The 21,517-nt window shown below is 39.4% G+C and overlaps 1 protein-coding gene across 3 annotated transcripts in view; it reads right to left on the minus strand.

Moving 5' to 3' along the window:
• ANKRD45 (ankyrin repeat domain 45) overlaps window positions 1-21,517 on the minus strand; it is a 58,263-nt gene that overhangs the window by 11,061 nt on the left and 25,685 nt on the right. For 2 of the 3 annotated variants that reach the window (XM_081225875.1, XM_081225873.1), the window contains exons 4-6: window positions 14,286-14,380; window positions 13,123-13,261; window positions 213-549 (exon numbers count right to left, since the gene is read on the minus strand). In XM_081225875.1, the coding sequence (XP_081082001.1) occupies window positions 494-549; window positions 13,123-13,261; window positions 14,286-14,380 (290 nt within the window). In that variant the 3' untranslated portion in view covers window positions 213-493. Of the gene's footprint in view, window positions 1-212; window positions 550-13,122; window positions 13,262-14,285; window positions 14,381-21,517 lie in introns of those variants that run through there. The other variant, XM_081225874.1, reaches the window with a different exon arrangement.

A 21,517-nucleotide genomic window follows, 5' to 3' on the forward strand; every position in this document is an offset into this window, starting at 1 on the left:
AGTGGTGGCTTGGTGGGGAAAGGTGGGAAGTGAACTGTATAACCAACAACTCGTCTTAACCATCTCATTCCTGGACTATACTGGTCTCACTCCCTCTGGTCTCTTCTCCCTCCAATCCATTTTGCAAGGACAGCCAGATTATTCTCCACTACTTGATTCCTCATCTCTCCTACCCCAAACAAAGCCTTTAATGGCAACCCGCTGCACTGAAAGTAAAGTCCAAACTTTGAAGCTTATAATTCAGTACTTTTTAAAAATTTATTTATTTTATTTTTGGCTGTGTTAGGTCTTCGTTGCTATGCACGGGCTTTCTCTAGTTGCAACGAGCGGGGGCTACTCTTCATTGTGGTGCGTGGGCTTCTCATTGTGGAGGCATCTCTTGTTGCAGAGCACAGGCTCTAGGCACGCGGGCTTCAGTAGTTGCATCACATGGGCTTAGCAGCTGTGGCTCGCGGGCTCTAGAGTGCAGGCTCAGTAGTTGTGGCACACGGGCTTAGCTGCTCCATGGCATGTGGGATCCTCCCGGACAAGGGATCGAACCTGTGTCCCCTGCATTGGCAGACGGATTCTTAACCACTGCACCACCAGGGAAGTCCCTAATTCAGTACTTTTAATGAAATGATCACAAGCTAACTTTCCAACCTTATTTTCTACTCTTCCTTAATGTGTACTCAACTACAATCAGCCAGATGGATACTGACCACTTCTCTAGTCTCATATTTCAACTTTTCATCATTATGTTGTGTTTCATTCCAGAATTCCCTACATATTCCACGTTGGTTACCTATCCTTTCAGGCAATTCCTCTTTCTTCATGATGCCTTCTCTTTATGCTTAGGCTTCCCTGAACATACACAGCTCTTAGTTTATCTTTTCAAGTAGGCATGTTTACTCACAAAGTGGTTAGTGGACTCCTTAAAGACAAGGATGGTGCAAAGGCATCTATTTCCCTTCAGGGGACCTAGGAGAGTGCTATGTGTATGCTCATTCGACGTTAGGTACAGTTGGCAAGGGACAGTTTGTCATACCACCTAGAACAGATTCAGTGCCTTAACCTTTAAAAAACCATGGTTCCTTTTGATAAACATAAAAATCTTAAGTACTGGGTATCCATATACAAAAGAATGAAGCTGGACCCACTACCTCACACCATATACAAAAATTAACTTAAAATGGATCACAGACATGTTTAGACATAAGGGCTAAAAAAACTACAAAACTCTTACAAAAAAACATAAAAGTAAATATTGGTGACCTTAGATAAGGCAATGTTTCTTAGATATGACACAAAGCACAATCAACAAAAGGCAAAGTAGATAAATTAGACTTCATCAAACTTAAAGCCTTTTGTGCTTCAAAGAACACAATTAAGGAAATGAAAAGATAATCCACATAATGGGAGAAAATATTTGCAGGTCATATATCTGATAAGAGACTTATACCCAAGATACATAAAAACATTTACAATTCAACAATAAGAAGAAAAATACATATATGTGGAGACTAAACAACATGCTACTAAAAAACCAATGAGCCAATAAATAAATCAAAGAGAAAAACAGAAAATACCTCAAGACAAATGAAAATGGAAACACAACTTTCCAAAATCTATAGAGGATGTAGAAAAGGCAGTTCTAAGAGGAAAGTTTATAGCAATATAGGTATACCTCAAGAAACAAAAATATCTCAAATAAACAACATAACCTTCCATGTAAAGGAATTAGAGGAACTTCCCTGGTGGCCCAGTGGGTAAGAATCCATGCTCCCAATGCAGGGGCCGGGGTTTGGTCCCCATTGGGGAACTAGATCCCATGTGCATGCCACAACTAAGAGTTTACATGCTGCAACTAAGAAGCTCGTGTGCCACAACTAAGAAGCCCACATGCTGCTACTAAGAAGCCTGCATGCCGCAACTAAGAGTTCACATGCCACAACTAAGAAGTCTGCATGCCGCAAATAAGATGTCCGCATGCCGGAACTAAAGATCCCACATACCACAATGAAGATCCCGCAAGCCGCAACTAAGACCCAGCACGGCCAAAATAAATAAATAAAATAAATAATAAATTTAAAGTACTGTCATTTTTAAAAAAGGAATTAGAAAAAGAAAAACAAACAAAGCCCAAAGTTAGCAGAGGGAAAGAAAAACATAAATATCAGAGCGAAAACAAATATAATAGAGATCAAAAAACAATAGAAAAGATCAATGAAACCAAGAACTGTTTTTTTGAAAAGGTAAATAAAATTGATAAACCTTTAGCCAGGCTCATCAAGAAAAAAAAGAGAGAAGACCCAAATAAACAAAATAAGAAATAAAAGAGGAGAAATAACAACTGCTATCACAGATACAAAAAAATCATAAGAGATTATTATGAACAGTTACATGCCAACAAATTGAACAACCTAGAAGAAATGGTCAAATTTCTAGAAAAACACAACTTTCAAAGACTAAATCAAGAATAAATAGACAATCTGAACAGACCAATCACTACCTGTGAAATTGAAACTGTAATTAAAAAAACTTCCAGAAAGCAAAAAACATGACTAAATGGCTTCACAGAAGAACTGTACCAAACATACAAAGAAGAGTTAATACCTAACCTTCTCAAACTATTCCAAAAAATTTTTGAGATGGGAGAACACTCCCAAATGCATTCTATGATGCCACCATTACCCTAATACCAAAATGAGTCAGGATGGAGGTGTGGGAAGACTCCAAGTTAGCGTCTCCCCACAACTAGGGCAACTGCCAGCCGCTGGTGGGAAACCCTGACACCCAAGGAGATGGGAGGAACCCCCAAGTGAAATGGTGGGACTGAGGGGGGAGGAGAAGTGGAGGCCAGACAGGATCAGCAACCCTGAGGCCGGAAGATCGGGAGAGGCAGGTGGGAAGAGCCTTCCAGGAGGAGTGGGAAAGCAGCAGAGGGCAACTGCCCCACCCACTCGGGCCCAGGGAGCCTGCTGAGCTCCCAGGGTGGTCTCCTGCCCTACAGGGCTCCCCTTCCCCACGGCCACATTGGTACTGGGGGCATGGGGGGGACACCAGGGAGATCAGGACAGGCAGGCAGGAGGGGTCCTCTGAGAGGAGCAGGAGAAGAGCAGAGGGCATTTGCCCCACCCATTCGAGCCCAGGAAGCCTCCTGGGCTCCCAGGTGAGGTCCCCCACCCTCTGAGACCAGGGGTGGTGGGCAAGCCTGAGACCCTTCTTTTGCGTTGAGGCTAAACCCCGCCCCCCACAGCCCCCAGGGCCTTTTCCAGCCCTGTGGGTCCTGAGCATAGGCCACGCCCACCACCCAAACCTTGCCCTTGCTTAGGCCCCACCCTCCACAGCTAAGGCCTCCCCCCCTTTTTTCTTTTTTCTTTTCTTTTCCCTCCTCTTTTTCACAATTGTGGTACAGTTGTAAATTCTGGTTGTTTAGTTATCTACATTTTTATTTTTATATTCTTTCTCACATATCTGTTAGTTTACTAGTTTAATTCTATTTTTTACTTTGTTATGATTCTTTTTTTTTTTTTTTTTTTGCCACCCCATGCGGCTTGCAGTATCTTGGTTCACGAGCCAGGGGTCAGGCCGAAGCTCCTGCAGAGGGAGCTCCAAGTCCGAAACACTGGACTAACATAGAACCTCAGTCCCCAGGGAATATTCATTGGAGTGAGGTCTCATGGAGGTCCTCATCTCAGCACCAAGACTCACCTCTACCCAACAGCCTACAAATTCCAGTGCTGAAAGCCTCAGGCCAAACAATCACCAAGACAGGAACACAATCCCACTCGTTAAAAAAAAAGAAAAAAATGAGACAGCAAAAAAATATGTCACAGATGAAGGAACAAGGTAAAAACCTACAAAACCAAACAAATGAAGAGGAAATACGCAATCTACCTGAAAGAGAATTCACTGTAATGATAGTAAAGATGATCCAGAATCTCAGAAATAGAATGGAGGCATGGACTGAGAAAATAAAAAAATGTTTAACAAATATCTAGAAGAACTAAAGAACAAACAAATAACTGAAATGAAAAATAAACAAGACGGAATCAATAACAGAATAACTGAGGCAGAAGAACTAATAAGTGAGCTGGAAAACAAAATGGTGCAAATAACTGCCAATGAGCAGAATAAAGAAAAAAGAATGAAAACAATTGAAGACAATCTCAGAGATCTCTAGGACAACACTAAACGCACCAACATTTGAATTATAGGGGTCCCAGAAGAAGAAGAGAAAAAGAAAGGGTATGAGAAAATATCTGAAGAGATTATAGGTGAAAACTTCCCTAACATGGGAAAGGAAATAGTCATCCAAGTCCAGGAAGTGCAGAGAGTCCCATACAGGATAAGCCCTAAGAAAAACACACTAAGACACATATTAATCAAACTAACAAAAATTAAATTCGAAGAAAAAATATTAAAAGCAGCAAGAGAAAAACAAAAAATAACATACAAAGTAATCCCCATACAGTTATCAGTTGATTTTTCAGCAGAAACTCTGCAGGCCAGAAGGGAGTGGCAGGATATACTTAAAGTGATGAAACAGAAAAACCTACAACCAACATTATGCTACCCAGCAAGGATCTAACTGAGATTCAACAGAGAAATCAAAAGCTTTTCAGACAAGCAAAAGCTAAGAGAATTCAGCACCACCAAACCAGCTTTACAACAAATGCTAAAGAAACTTCTCTAGGTGGGAAACACAAGAGAAGAAAAAGACCCACAAAAACGAACCCAGAACAATTAAGAAAATGGTAATAGGAACATACATATCAATAATCACCTTGAATGTGAAATGGATTAAATGCCCCAACCAAAAGACACAGACTGGCTGAATGGATACAAAAACAAGACCCATATTTATGTTGTCTACAAGAGACCCACTTCAGACCTAGGGACACACACAGACTGAAAGTGAAGGGATGGAAAAAGATATTCCAAGCAAATGGAAATCAAAAGAAAGCTGGAGCAGCAATACTCGTATCAGACAAAATAGACTTTAAAATAAAGACTGTTACAAGAGATAAGGAGGGACACCACATACTGATCAAAGGATCAACGATTATATATATTTATACACCCAACACACAAGCACCTCAGTACATAAGGCAACTGCTAACAGCTATAAAAGAGGAAATCAACAGTAACACAATAATAGTGGGGGACTTTAACACCTCACTTACACCAATGGACAGATCATCCAGACAGAAAATTAATAAGGAAACACAAGCTTTAAATGACACAATAGACCAGATAGATTTAACTGATATTTACAGGACATTCCATCCAAAAACAACAGATTACACTTTCTTCTCAAGTGCACATTGAACATTCTCCAGGATAGATCACATCTTGGGTCACAAATTAAGCCTCAGTAAATTTAAGAACATTGAAATTATATGAAGCATCTTTTCTGACCACAATGCTATGAGATTAGAAATCAATTACAGGGGAAAAAACATAAAAAACACAAACACATGGAGGCTAAACCATACGTTACTAAATACCCAAGAGATCACTGAAGAAATCAAAGAGGAAATCAAAAAATACCTACAGACAAATTACAACGAAAATACGATGATCCAAAACCTATGGGATGCACCGAAAGCAGTTCTAAGAATGAAGTTTATAGCAATACAAGCCTACCTCAAGAAACAAGAAACATCTCAAATAAACAATCTAACCCTACACTTAAAACAAGTAGAGAAAGAAGAACAAAGAAAACCCAAAGTCACTAGAAGGAAAGAAATCATAAAGATCAGAGCAGAAATAAATGAAACAGAAACAAAGAAAACAATAGCAAAGATCAATAAAACTAAAAGCTAGTTCTTTGAGAAGATAAACAATATTGATAAACCATTAGCCAGACTCCTCAAGAAAAAGCGGAGAGGACTCAAATCAATAAAATTAGAAATGAAAAAGGAGAAATCACAAATGACACTGCAGAAATACAAAGGATTATAGGAGACTACTACAAACAACTATATGCCAATCAAATGGACAACCACAAAGAAATGGACAAATTCTTGGAAAGGTACAATTTTCCAAGACTGAACTAGGAAGAATTAGAAAATATAAACAGACATATCACAAGTAATGAAATTCAAACTATAATTAAAAATCTTCCAACCAACAAAACTCCAGGACCAGATGGCTTCAAAGATGAATTCTATCAAACATTTAGAGAAGCACTAACACCCGTCCTTCTCAAACTCTTCCAAAAAATTGCAGAGGGAGAAACACTCCCAAATTCATTCTACAAAGCCACCATCACCCTGATACCAAAACCAGAAAAGATATCACAAAAAAAGAAAATTATAGGCCAATATCACTGAGGAACATAGATGCAAAAATCCTCAACAAAATACTAGCAAACAGAATCCAACAATACATTAAAGGATCATACACCATGATCAAGTGAGATTTATCCCAGGGATGCAAGGATTCTTCAATATACGCAAATCAATCAATGAGATACACCATATTAACAAATTAAGGAATAAAAAACATATGACCGGGCCTCCCTGGTGGCGCAGTGGTTGAGAGTCCGCCTGCCGATGCAGGGGATACGGGTTCGTGCCCCGGTCTGGGAGGATCCCATATGCCGCGGAGCGGCTGGGCCCGTGAGCCATGGCCGCTGGGCCTGCGCATCCGGAGCCTGTGCTCCGCAACGGGAGAGGCCACAACAGTGAGAGGCCCGCATACCACAAAAAGAAAAAAAAAAAAAAAAAACAAAACAAAACATATGACCACCTCAATAGATGCAGAAAAAGCTTTTGACAAAATTCAACACCCATTTATGATAAAAACTCTCCAGAAAATGGGAATAGAGGGAAACTACCTCAACATAATAAAGGCCATATATGACAAACCCACAGCAAGCATCATCCTCAATGGTGAAAAACTAAAGCATTTCCACTAAGATCAGGAACAAGACAAGGATGTCCACTCTTGCCACTATTATTCAACATAGTTTTGGAAGTCCTAGCCATGGCAATCAGAGAAGACAAAGAAATAAAAGGAATCCAAATTGGAAAAGAAGTAGTAAAACTGTCAACTGTCTGCAGATGACATGATACTATACATAGAAAATCCTAAAGATGCCACCAGAAAACTACTAGAACTAATCAATTAATTTGGTAAGGTTGCAGGATACAAAATTAATGCACAGAAATCTCTGGCATTCCTATACACCAACAACATAAAATCAGAAAGAGAAATTAAGCAAACAATCCCACTTACCATCGCAACAAAAAGAATAAAATACCTAGGAATAAACCTGCCCTAGGAGGCAAAAGACCTGTACTCAGAAAACTGTAAAACACTGTTGAAAGAAATCAAGATGACATAAACAGATGGAAAAATATACCGTGTTCTGGGATTGGAAGAATCAATATTGTGAAAATGACTATACTACTCAAAGCAATCTACAGTATCAATGTAATCCCTATCAAGCTACCAATGGCATTCTTCAGAGAATTAGAACAAAAAATTTTACAATTCATAGGGAAACACAAAAGACCCCAAATAGCCAAAGCAATCTTGAGAAAGAAAAATGCAGTTGGAGGAATCAGGCTCACCCACTTCAAACTATACCATAAAGCTACAGTAATCACGACAGTATGGTACTGGCACAAAAACAGTATAGATCAATGGTACAGGATAGAATGCCCAGAGATAAACCCACGCACATATGGGCACCTAATTTACGACAATGGAGGCAAGAACATACAGTGGAGAAAAGACAGCCTCTTCAATAAGTGGTGCTGGGAAAACTGGACAGCTACATGTAAAAGAATGAAATTAGAACACTCTCTAACACCATACACAAAAATAAACTTCAAATGGATTAAAGACCTGAATGTAAGACCAGACACTATAAAACTCTTGGAGGAAAACATAAGAAAAACACTCTTTGACATAAACCACAGCAAGATCTTTTTTGATCCACCTCCTAGAGCAATGGAAATAAACACAAAAATAAACAAACGATATTTAATTAAACTTCAAAGCTTTTGCACAGTAAAGGAAACCATAAACAAGACAAAAAGACAACCCTCAGAATGGGAAAAAATATTTGCAAATCAGACAAAGGAGTAATCTCAAAATCATACAAACAGCTCATGGAGCTCAATATCAAAAAAGCAAACAATCCAATTAAAAAAATGGGCAGAAGACCTAAATAGACATTTCACCAAGGAAGACATACAGATGGCCAAGAGGCACATGAAAAGATGCTCAACATCACTAATCATTACAGAAATGCAAATCAAAACTATAATGAGGTATCACCTCACACAGGTCAGAATGGCCACTATCAAAAAATGTAGAAATAATAAATGCTGGAAAGGGTGTGGTGAAACAGAACCCTCTCGCACTGTTGGTGGGAATGTAAATTGATACAACCACTATGGAAAACAGTATGGAGGTTCCTTAAAAAACTAAAAATAGAACTACCATATGACCCAGCAATCCGACTACTGGGCATATACCCTGAGAAAACCATACTTCAAAAAGGGACAAGTACCACAATGTCATTGCAGCACTCTTTACAATAGCCAGGACATGGAACCAGCCTAAATGTCCATCGAAAGATGAATGGATAAAGAGGTGGCACATATATACAATGAAATATTAGCCATAAAAAGAAATGAAATTGAGTTATTTGTACTGAGGTGGATGGACCTAGAGTCTGTCATACAGAGTGAAGAAAGAGACAAATACCTCATGCTAACACATATATATGGAATCTAAAAAAAAATGATACTGATGAACCTAGTTGCAGGGCAGAAATAAAGAGGTAGACGTAGAGAACAGACTTGAAGACACGGGGTGGGAGGGGGAAGCTGGGCGAAGTAGCATCGACATATATACATTACCAAATATAAAACAGCTAGCTAGTGGGAAGCAGCAGCAGAGCACAGGGAGATTGGCTCGGTGCTTTGTGACAACCTAGAGGGGTGGGATAGGGAGGATGGGAGGGAGGCTCACGAGGGTGGGGATATGGGGACATATGTATGCATATGGCTGATTCACTTTGGTGTACAAAAGAAACTAACACAGTATTGTGAAGCAATTATACTCCAATAAATATCTATTAAAATTTTTTTGAAAAGCAAAAAAAAAAAGAGCCAAAGACACTACAAAAAGAGAAAATTACAGGCCAATAACTCTGATGACTATAGATGCAAAAATTCTCAACAAAATTTTCGCAAACCGAATTCAAAAATACATTAAAAGGATCATATACCATGATCAAGTGGGACTTATCCCAGAGATGCAAGGATGGTTCAATACCTGCAAATCAATCAGTGTGATCTACCACATTCATAAAACATGAATAAAAATCACATGATCATCTCAAAAGACACAGAAAAAGCATCTGATAAAATTCAACATGCATTCATGATAAAAACTCTCGTCAAAGTTGGTAATGAGGAACATATCTCAACATAATAAAGGTCGTTTACAACAAACCCACAGCTGACATCATACTCAACAGTGAAAAGTTTAAAGCATTTCCTCTAAGATCAGGAACAAGACAAGGATGACCACTCACGCCCCTTTTATTCAACAGTTTTGGAAGTCCTAGCCACAGCAGTCAGAGAAGAAAAAGAAACAAATGGCATCTAAATTGGAAAGGAAGAAGTAAAACTGTCACTATGTGCATATGACAAGATACTTTATATAGAAAACCCTAAATTCTCCACCAAAAAACTTTTAGAACTAATAAATGAATTCAGTAAAGTTGCAGGATACAAGATTAATATACAAAAATCTGTTGCTTTTCCATACATTAATAATGAACTATCAGAAAGTGAAAGCAAGAAAACAAGCCTGTTTAAAATCCTATTCAAAATCGCATTAAAAAAAACCTAGGAATAACTGTAACCTCAGAGGTGAAAAACCTATACTCTGAAAATTATAAAACATGAATGAAAGAATTTGAAGATGATAAATGGAAATGGAAAGACATCCCATGTTCCTTGATTAGAAGAATTAATATTGTTAAAATGTCCACACTACACAAAGCAATCTACAGATTTAATGCAATCTCTTTCAAAATACCAATGGCATTTTCCACAGAACTAGAACAAATCATACTAAAATTTATATGTAACCACAAAAGACCCCAATTTGCCAATGCAATCTTGAGAAAAAAGAACAAAGCTGGAGGTATCACATGCCCTGACTTCAGAGTATACTACAAAACTACAGTAATCAAAACAGCATGGTGCTGGCACAAAAACAGAAAATTAGATCAATGGAACAGAACAAAGAGCCCAGAAATAAACCCACACACTTATGGTCAATTAATCTATGACAAAGGAGGCAAGACTATACAATTGAGAAAAGATGGTCTCTTCAATAAGTGGTGCTGGGAAAACTGGACAGCTACATGTAAAAGAATGAAATTAGAACATTTTCTCACACCATATATAAAAATAAACTCAAAATGGATTAAAGATCTAAATGTAAGACCTTAAATGATAAAACTCCTAGAACACAGCATAGGCAGAACAATGTTTGGCATAAATCATAGCAATAATTTTTGGGATCTGTCTCCAAAGGCAAAAGAAACAAAAGCAAAGATAAATAAAGGGGACCTAATTAAACTTAAAAGCTTTTGCACAGCAAAGGAAACCATGGTCAAAACGGAAAGACAACCTACAGAATATCTGCAACCAACAAGGGGTTTTTATGCAAAATATACAAACAGCTCATACAACTCAATATCAAAAAACCAAAAAGTCCGATTAAAAAATGGGCAGAAGATCTGAATTTTTCAAAATTCAGACATTTTTCCAAAGAAGACATACAGATGGCCAACAGGCATACAAATAGACACTCAACATCACTAATCATCAGAGAAATGCAAATCAAAACCACAATGAGTTATCCCCCCACACCTGTCAAAATGGCCATCTTCAAAAAGTCCACAAATAACAAATGTTGGCAAGGATATAGAGAAAAGAGAACCCTCTTGCACTGTTGGTGGGAATGTAAATTGGTGCAGCCACTGTGGAAACAGTATGGAGATTCCTCAAAAAACTAAAAATAGAACTACCATATGATCCAACAATTCCACTCCTGAGTGTATATTTGAAGAAAATGAAAACACTAATTCAAAAAGAAACATGCATCCCAATTTTCATAGCAGCATCAATTTACAATAGCCAAGATATAAAAGCAACCTAAGTGTCCCTCAAGAGATAAATGGATATGGAACTCCCTGGCGGTCCAGTGGTTAGGACTTGGTGCTTTCACTGCTGGGGCCTGGGTTCAATCCCTGATTGGGGAACTAAGATCCTGCAAGCTGACTGGTGTGGCCAAAAATAAAACCAAAAAAAAACAAAACAAAACAAAGAGATGAATGGATAAAGAAGATGTGTCGTGTGTGTGTGTGTGTGTGTGTTTATATATGTATGTTTACTCAGCCATAAAAAAGAATGAAATTCTGCCATTTGCAACAACATGGATGGGTATTATGCTTAGTGAAATAAGTCACAGAAAGTCAAGTACTCTATGTTATCACTTACATGTGGAGTCTAAAAAATTTTTTATAAAACAAATGAATATAACAAAACAAACAGACTCACAGATATAGAGAACAAACTAGTGGTTACCAGTGGGAGAGAGAAGACGGGAGGGGAAAGGTAGGGGTAGGGGATTAAGAGATATAAACCACTACACATAAAATAAATAAGCAACAAGGATATATTGAACAGCACAGGGAAGTGTAGCCATTATTTTGTAGTAACTTTAAATTCTATTAAAATATTGAATTACTATGCTGTACACCTGAAACTAATATAGTATTATAAATCACCTATACTTCAATTAAAAACATAAGAAAACAACTCAGCTTAAAAATGGGCAAAAGATTCAGAGACATTTCTCCAAAGAAAATATACAAATGGCCAGTAAGCACTTGAAAAAATGTTTAACATCACCAGTAATTAAGGAAATGCAAATCAGAACTACATTAAGATACTTCATACCCACTAGAACAGCTAAAAAAATTTTTTAAGATAATAACAAATGTTGATAACAATGTGGAGAAATTGGAATCCTCATATATATTGCTTATGGGAATGGAAATTTGGAAACAGTTTGGCAATTCCTCAAAAGGTCAGAAATAGAGGTACCATATGACCCCAGCAATTCTACTCCTAAATATATACCCAAGAGAAATGAAAGCATGTGGCCACACAAAAATTTGTACACAAAAATTCATAGCAGCATTATTTATAATAGTCAAATGAGTAGAAACTCAAGTGTCCATCAGTTAATGAATGGATAAATTTGAATCCATACAATGGACAATTGTTCCGTGATAAAAAGGAATACTGACACATATTACAACATGGATAAACCTTAAAAACATTATGCAAAGCGAAAGAAGCCAGACACAAAAGGCAACAGACTATATGCTCTATCTCTGAAATGTTCAGAACAGGCAATCCATAGAGATAAAAAGTAGATTAGTAGTTGCCAGGGACTTGTGGAAGGGAGGAATGGGTAGTGACTACTAATAGATATGGTGTGTCTCTTCGGGCTGGTAAAATGTTCTAAAATTAGACAGTGGTGATGATTACATAACTCTGAAAATATACTGAAAACCGCTGAATTTTTCATTTTTTAAATGGTGAATTTCATGGTATGAGAATTCTATCTCAATAAAGCCGGTATTTTTAAAATCTTAGGTACACCTGCCACCAAGATTATGACAGTGCACCTTCTCCACTGACAGGACAGTATTCCCACAATAGGTTTTTCAAACTATAGAGTTACATTACTGAAAATGTTTTTTTCAAATTCTGCCGCTCTATCTCCTTGAAGGACATGTCTTCCTGGTTGAAAATCACTGGTCAAAACTATAGTAAATTACATAAAATTAAATGATTAATGATGGTAATAAGATTAGTACTAGACATTCTCTGTAGAAATAACTGTCATTATTTTTAATTATTATTAATATTGTAACTCAATGAAACTGAGTTACAGATTAGTGCCTGTAACAAGGTTAATGGCTACTTAATGAAGATTGTTGAAATCAGATTATCTCAGAAATAACAACATTGAACCTAATTTTCATCTTTTCTGACATTCAAACAATTTTTATCCAAAACTTACGTGGTGTAGCCATTTTTGTGAAGATAGGAGTCACAATATCTTCCAATTGCTGTTTCTGCTCAAAAAGCTCATTAATGGAAGCTTCTAAATGGGTTTCCAGCCATTCATTTTTTATACGGCATGAATTGAGGATGGTATTCTAGAGACAGAAACAAAGAATTTACTTTCCACTTGTTTATTTAAAAATAAAACTCTATATAGTATCTCTAAACCAGCACTGTGCACCAGAACTTTCTGTGATGATGGAAATGTTCTGAATCTGCGTTGTCCAATACAGTCACCATTAGACATACACAGCCAATGAGCACTAGAAAAGTGGCTGAGGAACTGAATTTTAAATTTTATTTAATTTTAATTAATTCTAATTTAAATAATCTCATATGGCTAGGGGCTACTATATCTGACAGTGCAGCTCTAACATTAGTGGAAAGTGCGTATAAAGAAACTCAAAATCTAGAGTCATGGAGCCTTGGGCCCGTCTACACCTCCTCCCTAATTCTTCATTTTCAATGAGACTGTGATAAAGAAAAGTGTTTGCAAAGGTTGGAAAAAAATGGGTGGATGGTACGAGCTGCATGCAACTCAACGGACAATGCCGAGGATATTTTATTCCTTCTCAGGTGGTTCACAGGAGAAGAAAGTGCAAGAAGTGCAAAAAGAGCTCCACCTCACTGAAAACCTCTCAATTTGCACTGCAAAACCATCTCTTTGCACATGAGCAGCAAACTGCTGATATCTGATTTAAGATGTTCATTACTCTATGGTTTGTAATAATAAAGAGACATGAATAAATGTATACGCAAAAAAAAAAAAAAAAAAAGGGCTTCCCTGGTGGCGCAGTGGTTGAGAGTCCGCCTGCCGATGCAGGGGACACGTGTTTGTGCCCCGGTCTGGGAAGATCCCACATGCCGCGGAGCGGCTGGGCCCGTGAGCCATGGCCGCTGAGCCTGCGTGTCCGGAGCCTGTGCTCCGCAACGGGAGAGGCCACAACAGTGAGAGGCCCGTGTACCGCAAAAAAAAAAAGAAAGGAAAAAATGAAGGAAGGGAGGGAGAAGTGAGCAGTGAGGACCGCTACCTACCTCTAGTGCATTAGTGTAGAAATTAAAGATACAAGGCAAAAATCTCAGAAGACTTCAGAGCAAACTATAATCACAATGTAGTACCTTGTCTTCCTTAAAAAGCTTCCCTGGTCCCTTTGTTGTATCTGTAACAATTGCAGAGACCTTTGCAATATATTTTTTCAGCGCCAGCCTTGCTTCTGAAAGAATAGAACAGTAAAATGCATAATAATAAGACAAAGACCAAAAAATATGCATTACAAACATTACATGCTTGTAATGTACATTTATATCTCCAGAGCTTTATAAAGATTGTATAGGAGATTTGTTGCAGTTGTTTTCCTTGGGGAACTTCAAAAGGATAACATTCAACTAGCACAGTACTTTGGGGCACTCACTGTATTCCTAGAATCGCACTAAAATTTTTAAAGTTTAAATAAATATAAAATGTGATACCCAATACCAAAGAGACTATAGTCTATCAAAATATCTACTCTGGGGAAAGGAACAAAAAACATTTCCAAGAGAAAAACTGTCCCTTGCTTTACCCTTCTTTATCCTTCAAAATAAATTCAAATAGCTTCCCTCTTTAAAAAAAAAAAAAAGTGTTTAAAATAATTCCATTCTCTATAGCACCCGTCGCAAAATTTGCAAGACCTGTTTAAACAAAATTACAACACTTTCAGAGAAATAAAAGACTCAAATAAATGGGAAGATTTACCATATTTCTAGACAGAACTGAATATAGTAAATGGTAGATTAGCCTCAAATTAATTTAACAATTGGTGTATTCGTTTCCTGTGGCTGCTATAACAAATTGCCATAAATTTGGTGGCTTAAAGCAACACAAGTTTACAGTTTATCCTCTTACAATTCTAGAGGCGAAAAGCCTGAAATCAGTTTAGCTGATTGTGTTGGCAGGGGAGATTCTTTCTGGGGGCTCTGAAGGGAGAATCTATTTTCTTGCTGTTTTCAACCTCTAGTGGCAGCCTGTACCCCTTGGCTGTGGCTCCTTCCTCCATCTTCAATCAAACTACACCACTCCAATGTCTAGTTCCATCATCAAATCACCTTCTCCTGGGCTTCCTTGGTGATGCAGTGGTTGAGTCCACCTGCCGATGCAGGGGACACAGGTTCGTGCCCCAGTCCGGGAGGATCCCACATGCCACGGAGCGGCTAGGCCCGTGAGCCATGGCCGCTGACCCTGCACGTCTGGAGCCTGTGCTCCTCAGTGGGAGAGGCCACGACGGTGAGAGGCCCGCGTACAGCAAAAAAAAAAAAAAAAAAAAAAAAAAAATCACCTTCTCCTCTTCTGTGTCAAATCTCCTGCCTCTCACTTATAATAAGGACACTTGTAATTACATTTAGGTCCCACCTGGATAATCCAGGATAATCTCCCCATCTGAAGATCCTTAATTTAAGGATCTGCAAAATCCCATATGAGGTAACATTCACAGGTTCCAGGGATTAGAACCTAGATATCTTTGGCAGACATTTTTCAGCCTACCACATTCGGCCCTCTGACCTCCCCAAACTCCTACCTATCCCACATGCAAAATACATTTACCCCATGCCAACAACCAAAAGTTTCAACCCATTACAACATCAACTCATGTCTAAATGCTCATCTAAAATATCATCAGCTCAAAAGTCTCATCTCATCATCTAAACAAGGTATGCATGAGACATTAGTATGATCCATCTATCCTGGGGTAAAATTCCTCTCCATCTGTAGACCTGTGAAACTAGAAAACAAAGTTCTCTGCTCCCAAAATACAATGGTGGGACAGGCACAGAGCAACAGTTATAGATAATGCCATTCAAAAAGTGAGAAATTAGAGGAAAAAAGGAGTCACCACACTCCCAAGTCATTTTGAAATCCCACAGGGCAAATTCTATTAGGTATCAAAGCCTGGGGATAATCATCTGTGGTGTAAGGCTCCATCCTCTTGGCCTGCATCTCCAGCCTGAGTCATCCTTCCTTTTTCATGAAAGACAGAATGTTTTTGCAGCTGAACAGTTTTGTCAGTCACAGCTTCAAACCCACAATTCATGTTGCAAGCAGAATTAATTCCCTAAACTGGAATCCAAGGTTTAGGTTTTGGCTCCACTAGCTGGGTGACCTGGAGTCAGTAGTGGCTCCAGAATTTCAATACAGGATGAAGTTTAGCAGAGGAATTAGCTGGAAGAGGGGACTAAGGGACTTGTCATAGAACTGCATTTATATAGTAAGCACACTGATTTTACTAACAGCATATATTTATTTTGGGTGGCTTGGTAGAGAAAGGAGCTTACTGCAAGCATCCTCTTAATGCCATCATACCTGTCTTACTGCATCCAGGCTGCAAAATACCACAGACTATGTAGTTTATAAACAACAGAAACTTATTTTTCACAGTTCTGGAGGCTGGGAAGTCCAAGATCAAGCTGTCAACATGGTTGCAGTCTAGTGAAAACCCTCTTCCTTTATTGCCAGCACCTTCTCACTGTGCCCTCACATAGTGGATGGGGCTAGGGAACTCTGTGGGGACTCTTTTATTAAGAACACTAATCCCATTCATGAGGGCTCCACCTTCATGTCCTAAGCATCTCCCAAAGGCCCCACTTCCTAATACCATCACATTGGGTATTAGGATTTCAACATATGAATTTGGGGGAACACAAACTTTCAGACCATAGCAATATCTTAACCCCACTAACTTCAGTTTCTCCATCTAGAAAATGGAAGTATTATAGTACCATCCTCATAGGGTTGTTGTAAGAATTAAACACAATGTATTATAGTATAATGCATGCAGATGTCTTGACACAGTGCCTGTCACACAGTAAAGCACTCAATAAGTTTATTATTATGTCACTCCTCTCCTCAAAACTCTGTAAATGACTCCCTATTGACTACTGAATAAAATGCGGGGCCTTCCAAGATCTATCTAGCCACAAACTATCTTTCCAGCTTCATCCCTTGCAACATTCATCCAGAGACCCTGTCCATTATTTACCCACTGTTCCCTCTGCTCCCAGGCTCACTCCTTCAGTTCCTCAGGTCTCTGCTCGAGCATCACCTTAACAGAGAAGCCTCTCCTGATTGCCCTCTATAAAATAACACACTCTCACTCATTCACTTCCTGGCAACTTCAAAACCCCGTTACCACTCTATTTTTCTCCGTAACACTGCATAGATACATAGATTTAGATAATTTTATTTTCTGTCTCCCTACTACAAAGTAAACTCCATAAACATAAAGATTGTTTTATGCCTAGTTGTGTATGTATTCTCAGCTCCTAGAACAGTATTTAGCACATAGGAGGTGCTCAATAAATATTTATAAATGGTTGTCTAAAGGTTTACACAGAATTTCTTTGCTTATTATGTTTCCTCAACCTAAAATGCCCTCTCTGCATTGCCACCCACCAAAATTCTACTCATTCTTCAAAGCTTACTTTAAAATGCACTTTTGTTAAACTCCTAATTCCCTCAGGTAGATCTCATGGTTCTATCAACTGTGACATGATTATAATCTGATTTAGCTCTGAGTTTAATCTGTCTTGTAATTTTTTGTTATCCTGTTTTTTGCTTCTACCTCTAGACTGTAGGTTCCTTAAAGGCAGAGTCTGTGTCACCTTCTTATCATATACCATGCAACCTCACCATCTCTTTTTCACTTACCACACCAAATTCCCCTCCCCTCACCCACTACCTGATAGTACCACACTGCCACCAAAAAGACACAGGTCAAAAGGGGGAGGGACTCAGTATTTGCTTGACTATTTGAAGGGAAGGATATTCCAGAATGAAAAAAACAGAAGCAGATCCTAGGTTGTCTGAAATGATACAGCTATAGCTACTTTGTACGTAGATGTGAAAGTACCATACTTCAAAAGGGTTGGGGAGGATCTTCAAGACGGCAGAGGAGTAAGACATGGAGATCACCTTCCTCCCCACAAATACATCAAAAATACATCTAGACGTGGAACAGCTCCTACAGAACACCTACTGAACGCTGGCAGAAGACCTCAGACCTCCCAAAAGGCAAGAAACTCCCCACGTACCTGGGTAGGGCAAAAGAAAAAAGAAAAAACAGAGACAAAAGAATAGGGACGGGACCTGCACCTCTGAGAGGGAGCTGTGAAGGAGGAAAGGTTTCCACACACTAGGAAGCCCCTTCACTGGTGGAGACGGGGGGTGGGTGTGTGGTAAGCTTCGGAGCCACGGAGGAGAGCACAGCAACAGGGGTGCAGAGGGCAAAGCGGAGAGATTCCCGCACAAAGGATCGCTGCCAACTAGCACTCACCAGCCTGAGAGGCTTGTCTGCTCACCTGCCGGCTGGGACTGGTGGGTGCTGGGAGCTGAGGCTCAGGATTCGGAGGTCGGATCCCAGGGAGAGGACTGGGGTTGGTTGCGTGAACACAGCCTGAAGGAGGCTAGTGCACCACGACTAGCCGAGAGGGAGTCCGGGAGAAAGTCTGGACCTGCCTAAGAGTCAAGAGACCATTGCTTCAGGGTGCACGAGGAGAGGAGATTCAGAACACTACCTAAACGAGCTCCAGAAATGGGCGCAAGCTGCGGCTATCAGTGCAGACACCTGAGATGTGCATGAAATGCTAAAGATGCTACTGCAGCCACCAAGAATCCCGTGTGCAAGCACAGGTCACTATCCCCACCTGCGCTCCCAAGAGCCTTGCAGCCCACCACTGCCAGGGTCCTGGGATCAGGGACAACTTCCCCGGGAGAATGCACGGCACGCCTCAGGCTGGTGCAACGTCACGCCAGCCTCTGCCACAGGCTCACCCCACATTCGAATTATAACTACTGTACCCCTCGCTCCCCCCAGCCTGAGTGAGCCAGAGCCCCCTAATCAGCTGCTCCTTTAACCCCCTCCTGTCTGGGCGATGAACAGACGCCCTCAGGCGACCTACACACAGAGGCGGGGCCAAATCCAAAGGTGAACCCCAGGAGCTGTGTGAACAAAGAAGAGAAAGGGAAATCTCTCCCAGCAGCCTCAGGAGCAGTGCATTAAATCTCCACAATCAACTTGATGTACCCTGCATCTGTGGAATACCTGAATATACAACAAATCGTCCCAAAATTGAGGCCGTGAACTTTGGGAGCAACTGTAGACTTGGGGTTTGCTGTATGCAACAGACTAGTTTCTGATTTTTATGTTTATCTTAGTATAGTTTTCAGCACTTGTTATCATTGGTGGATTTGTTTACTGGTTTGGTTGCTCTCTTCCTTTTTTTCACTAGTTTTTTAATTTCTTAATTTTAATAACTTTATTTTATTTTATTTTTCTTTCTTTTTTTTCTCCCTTTTCTTCTGAGCATGTGGCTAACAGGGTCTTGGTGCTCTGGCCGGGTGTCACGCCTGAACCTCTGAGATGGGAGAGCCAAGTTCAGGACATTGGGCCACCACAGACCTCCCGGCCTCACATACTATCAATCGGTGAGAGCTCTCCCAGAGATCTCTGTCTCAACGCTAAGACCCAGCTCCGCTCAGCAACCAGCAAGCTCCACTGCTGGACACCCCATGCCAAACAACTAGCAAAACAGGAACACAACCCCACCCATTAGCAGAGAGGCTGCCTAAAAGCATAATAAGTTCACAGACACCCCAATACACACTACTAAATAACCAAGAGATCACTGAAGAAATCAAAGAGGAAATCAAAAAATACCTAGAAACAAATGACAATGAAAACATGACCGCCCAAAACCTATGGGATACAGCAAAAGCAGTTCTAAGAGGGGAGTTTATAGCAATACAATCCTATCTCAAGAAACAAGAAAAATCTCAAATAAACAACCTAAACTTACACCTAAAGCAATTACAGAAAGAAGAATAAAAAAACCCCAAAGTTAGCAGAAGGAAAATAATGATAAAAATCAGATCAGAAATAAATTAAAAAATAAGTGAAGGACACAATAGCAAAGATCAATAAAACTAAAAGCTGGTTCTTTGAGAAGATAAACAAAATTGATAAACTGGTAGCCAGACTCATCAAGAAGAAAAGGGAAAAGACACAAATCAATAGAATTAGAAATGAAAAACAAGTAACAGGGGCTTCCCTGGCGGCACAGTGGTTAAGAATCCCCCTGCTAATGCAGGACACACGGGTTCGAGCCCTGATCCGGGAAGATCCCACATGCCGCGGAGCAACTACAGAGCCTACACTCTAGAGGCCGTGAGCCACAACTACTGAGCCCACGCACCTAGAGCCCGTGCTCCCAACAAGAGAAGCCACCACAATGAGAAGCCTGCGCACCACAACGAAGAGTAGCCCCCACTCGCCGCAACCAGAGAAAAGCCTGTGTGCACCAATGAAGACCCAATGCAGCCGAAAATAAAATAAATACAATAAATAAATTTTTTAAAATAAGAAGTAAAAACTGACCCTGCAGAAATACAAAGGATCATGAGAGATTACTACCAGCAGCTATATGCCAATAAAATGGACACCTGGAAGAAATGGGCAAATTCTTAGAAAAGCATAACCTTCTGAAACTTAACCAGGAAGAAAAAGAAAATAAAAACAGACCGATCACAAGTAATGAAATTGAAACTGTGATTAAATATCTTCCAACAAACAAAAGCCCAGGACCAGATGGCTTCACAGGCAAATTCTATCAAAAATTTAGAGAAGAACTAACACCTATCCTTCTCAAACTCTTCCAAAATATAGCAAAGGGAGGAACTCTCCCAAACTCATTCTATGAGGCCACCATCACCCTGATACCAAAACCAGACAAAGATGTTACAAAGAAAGAAAAATATAGGCCAATTTCACTGATGAACATAGATGCAAAAATCCTCAACAAAATACTAGCAAACAGAGTCCAAAAGAACATTAAAAGGATCAGACACCATGATCAAGTGGGGTTTATCCCAGGAATGCAAGGATTCTTTAACATATGCAAATCAATCAATGTGATACACCACATTAACGAATGGAAGGAGAAAAACCATATGATAATCTCAATAGATGCAGAAAAAGCTTTTGACGAAATTCAATACCCATTTATGATAAAAACCCTCCAGTAGGCATAGAGGGAACTTACCTAAACATAATAAAGGCCATATATGACACACCCACAGCCAACATTGTTCTCAATGGTAAAAAACTGAAAGCATTTCCACTAAGTCCAGGAACAAGACAAGGTTGCCCACTCTCACCACTATTATTCAACACAGTTTTGGAAGTTTTAGCCACAGCAATCAGAGAAGAAAAAGAAATAAAAGGAATCCAAATCGGAAAAAAAGAAATAAAACTGTCACTGTTTTCAGATAACATGATACTATACATAGAGAATCCTAAAGATGCTACCAGAAAACTACTAGA

This window comes from Mesoplodon bidens (assembly GCF_964165515.1).
Source record: "Mesoplodon bidens genome assembly, chromosome: 2".
NCBI lineage: Eukaryota > Metazoa > Chordata > Mammalia > Artiodactyla > Ziphiidae > Mesoplodon > Mesoplodon bidens.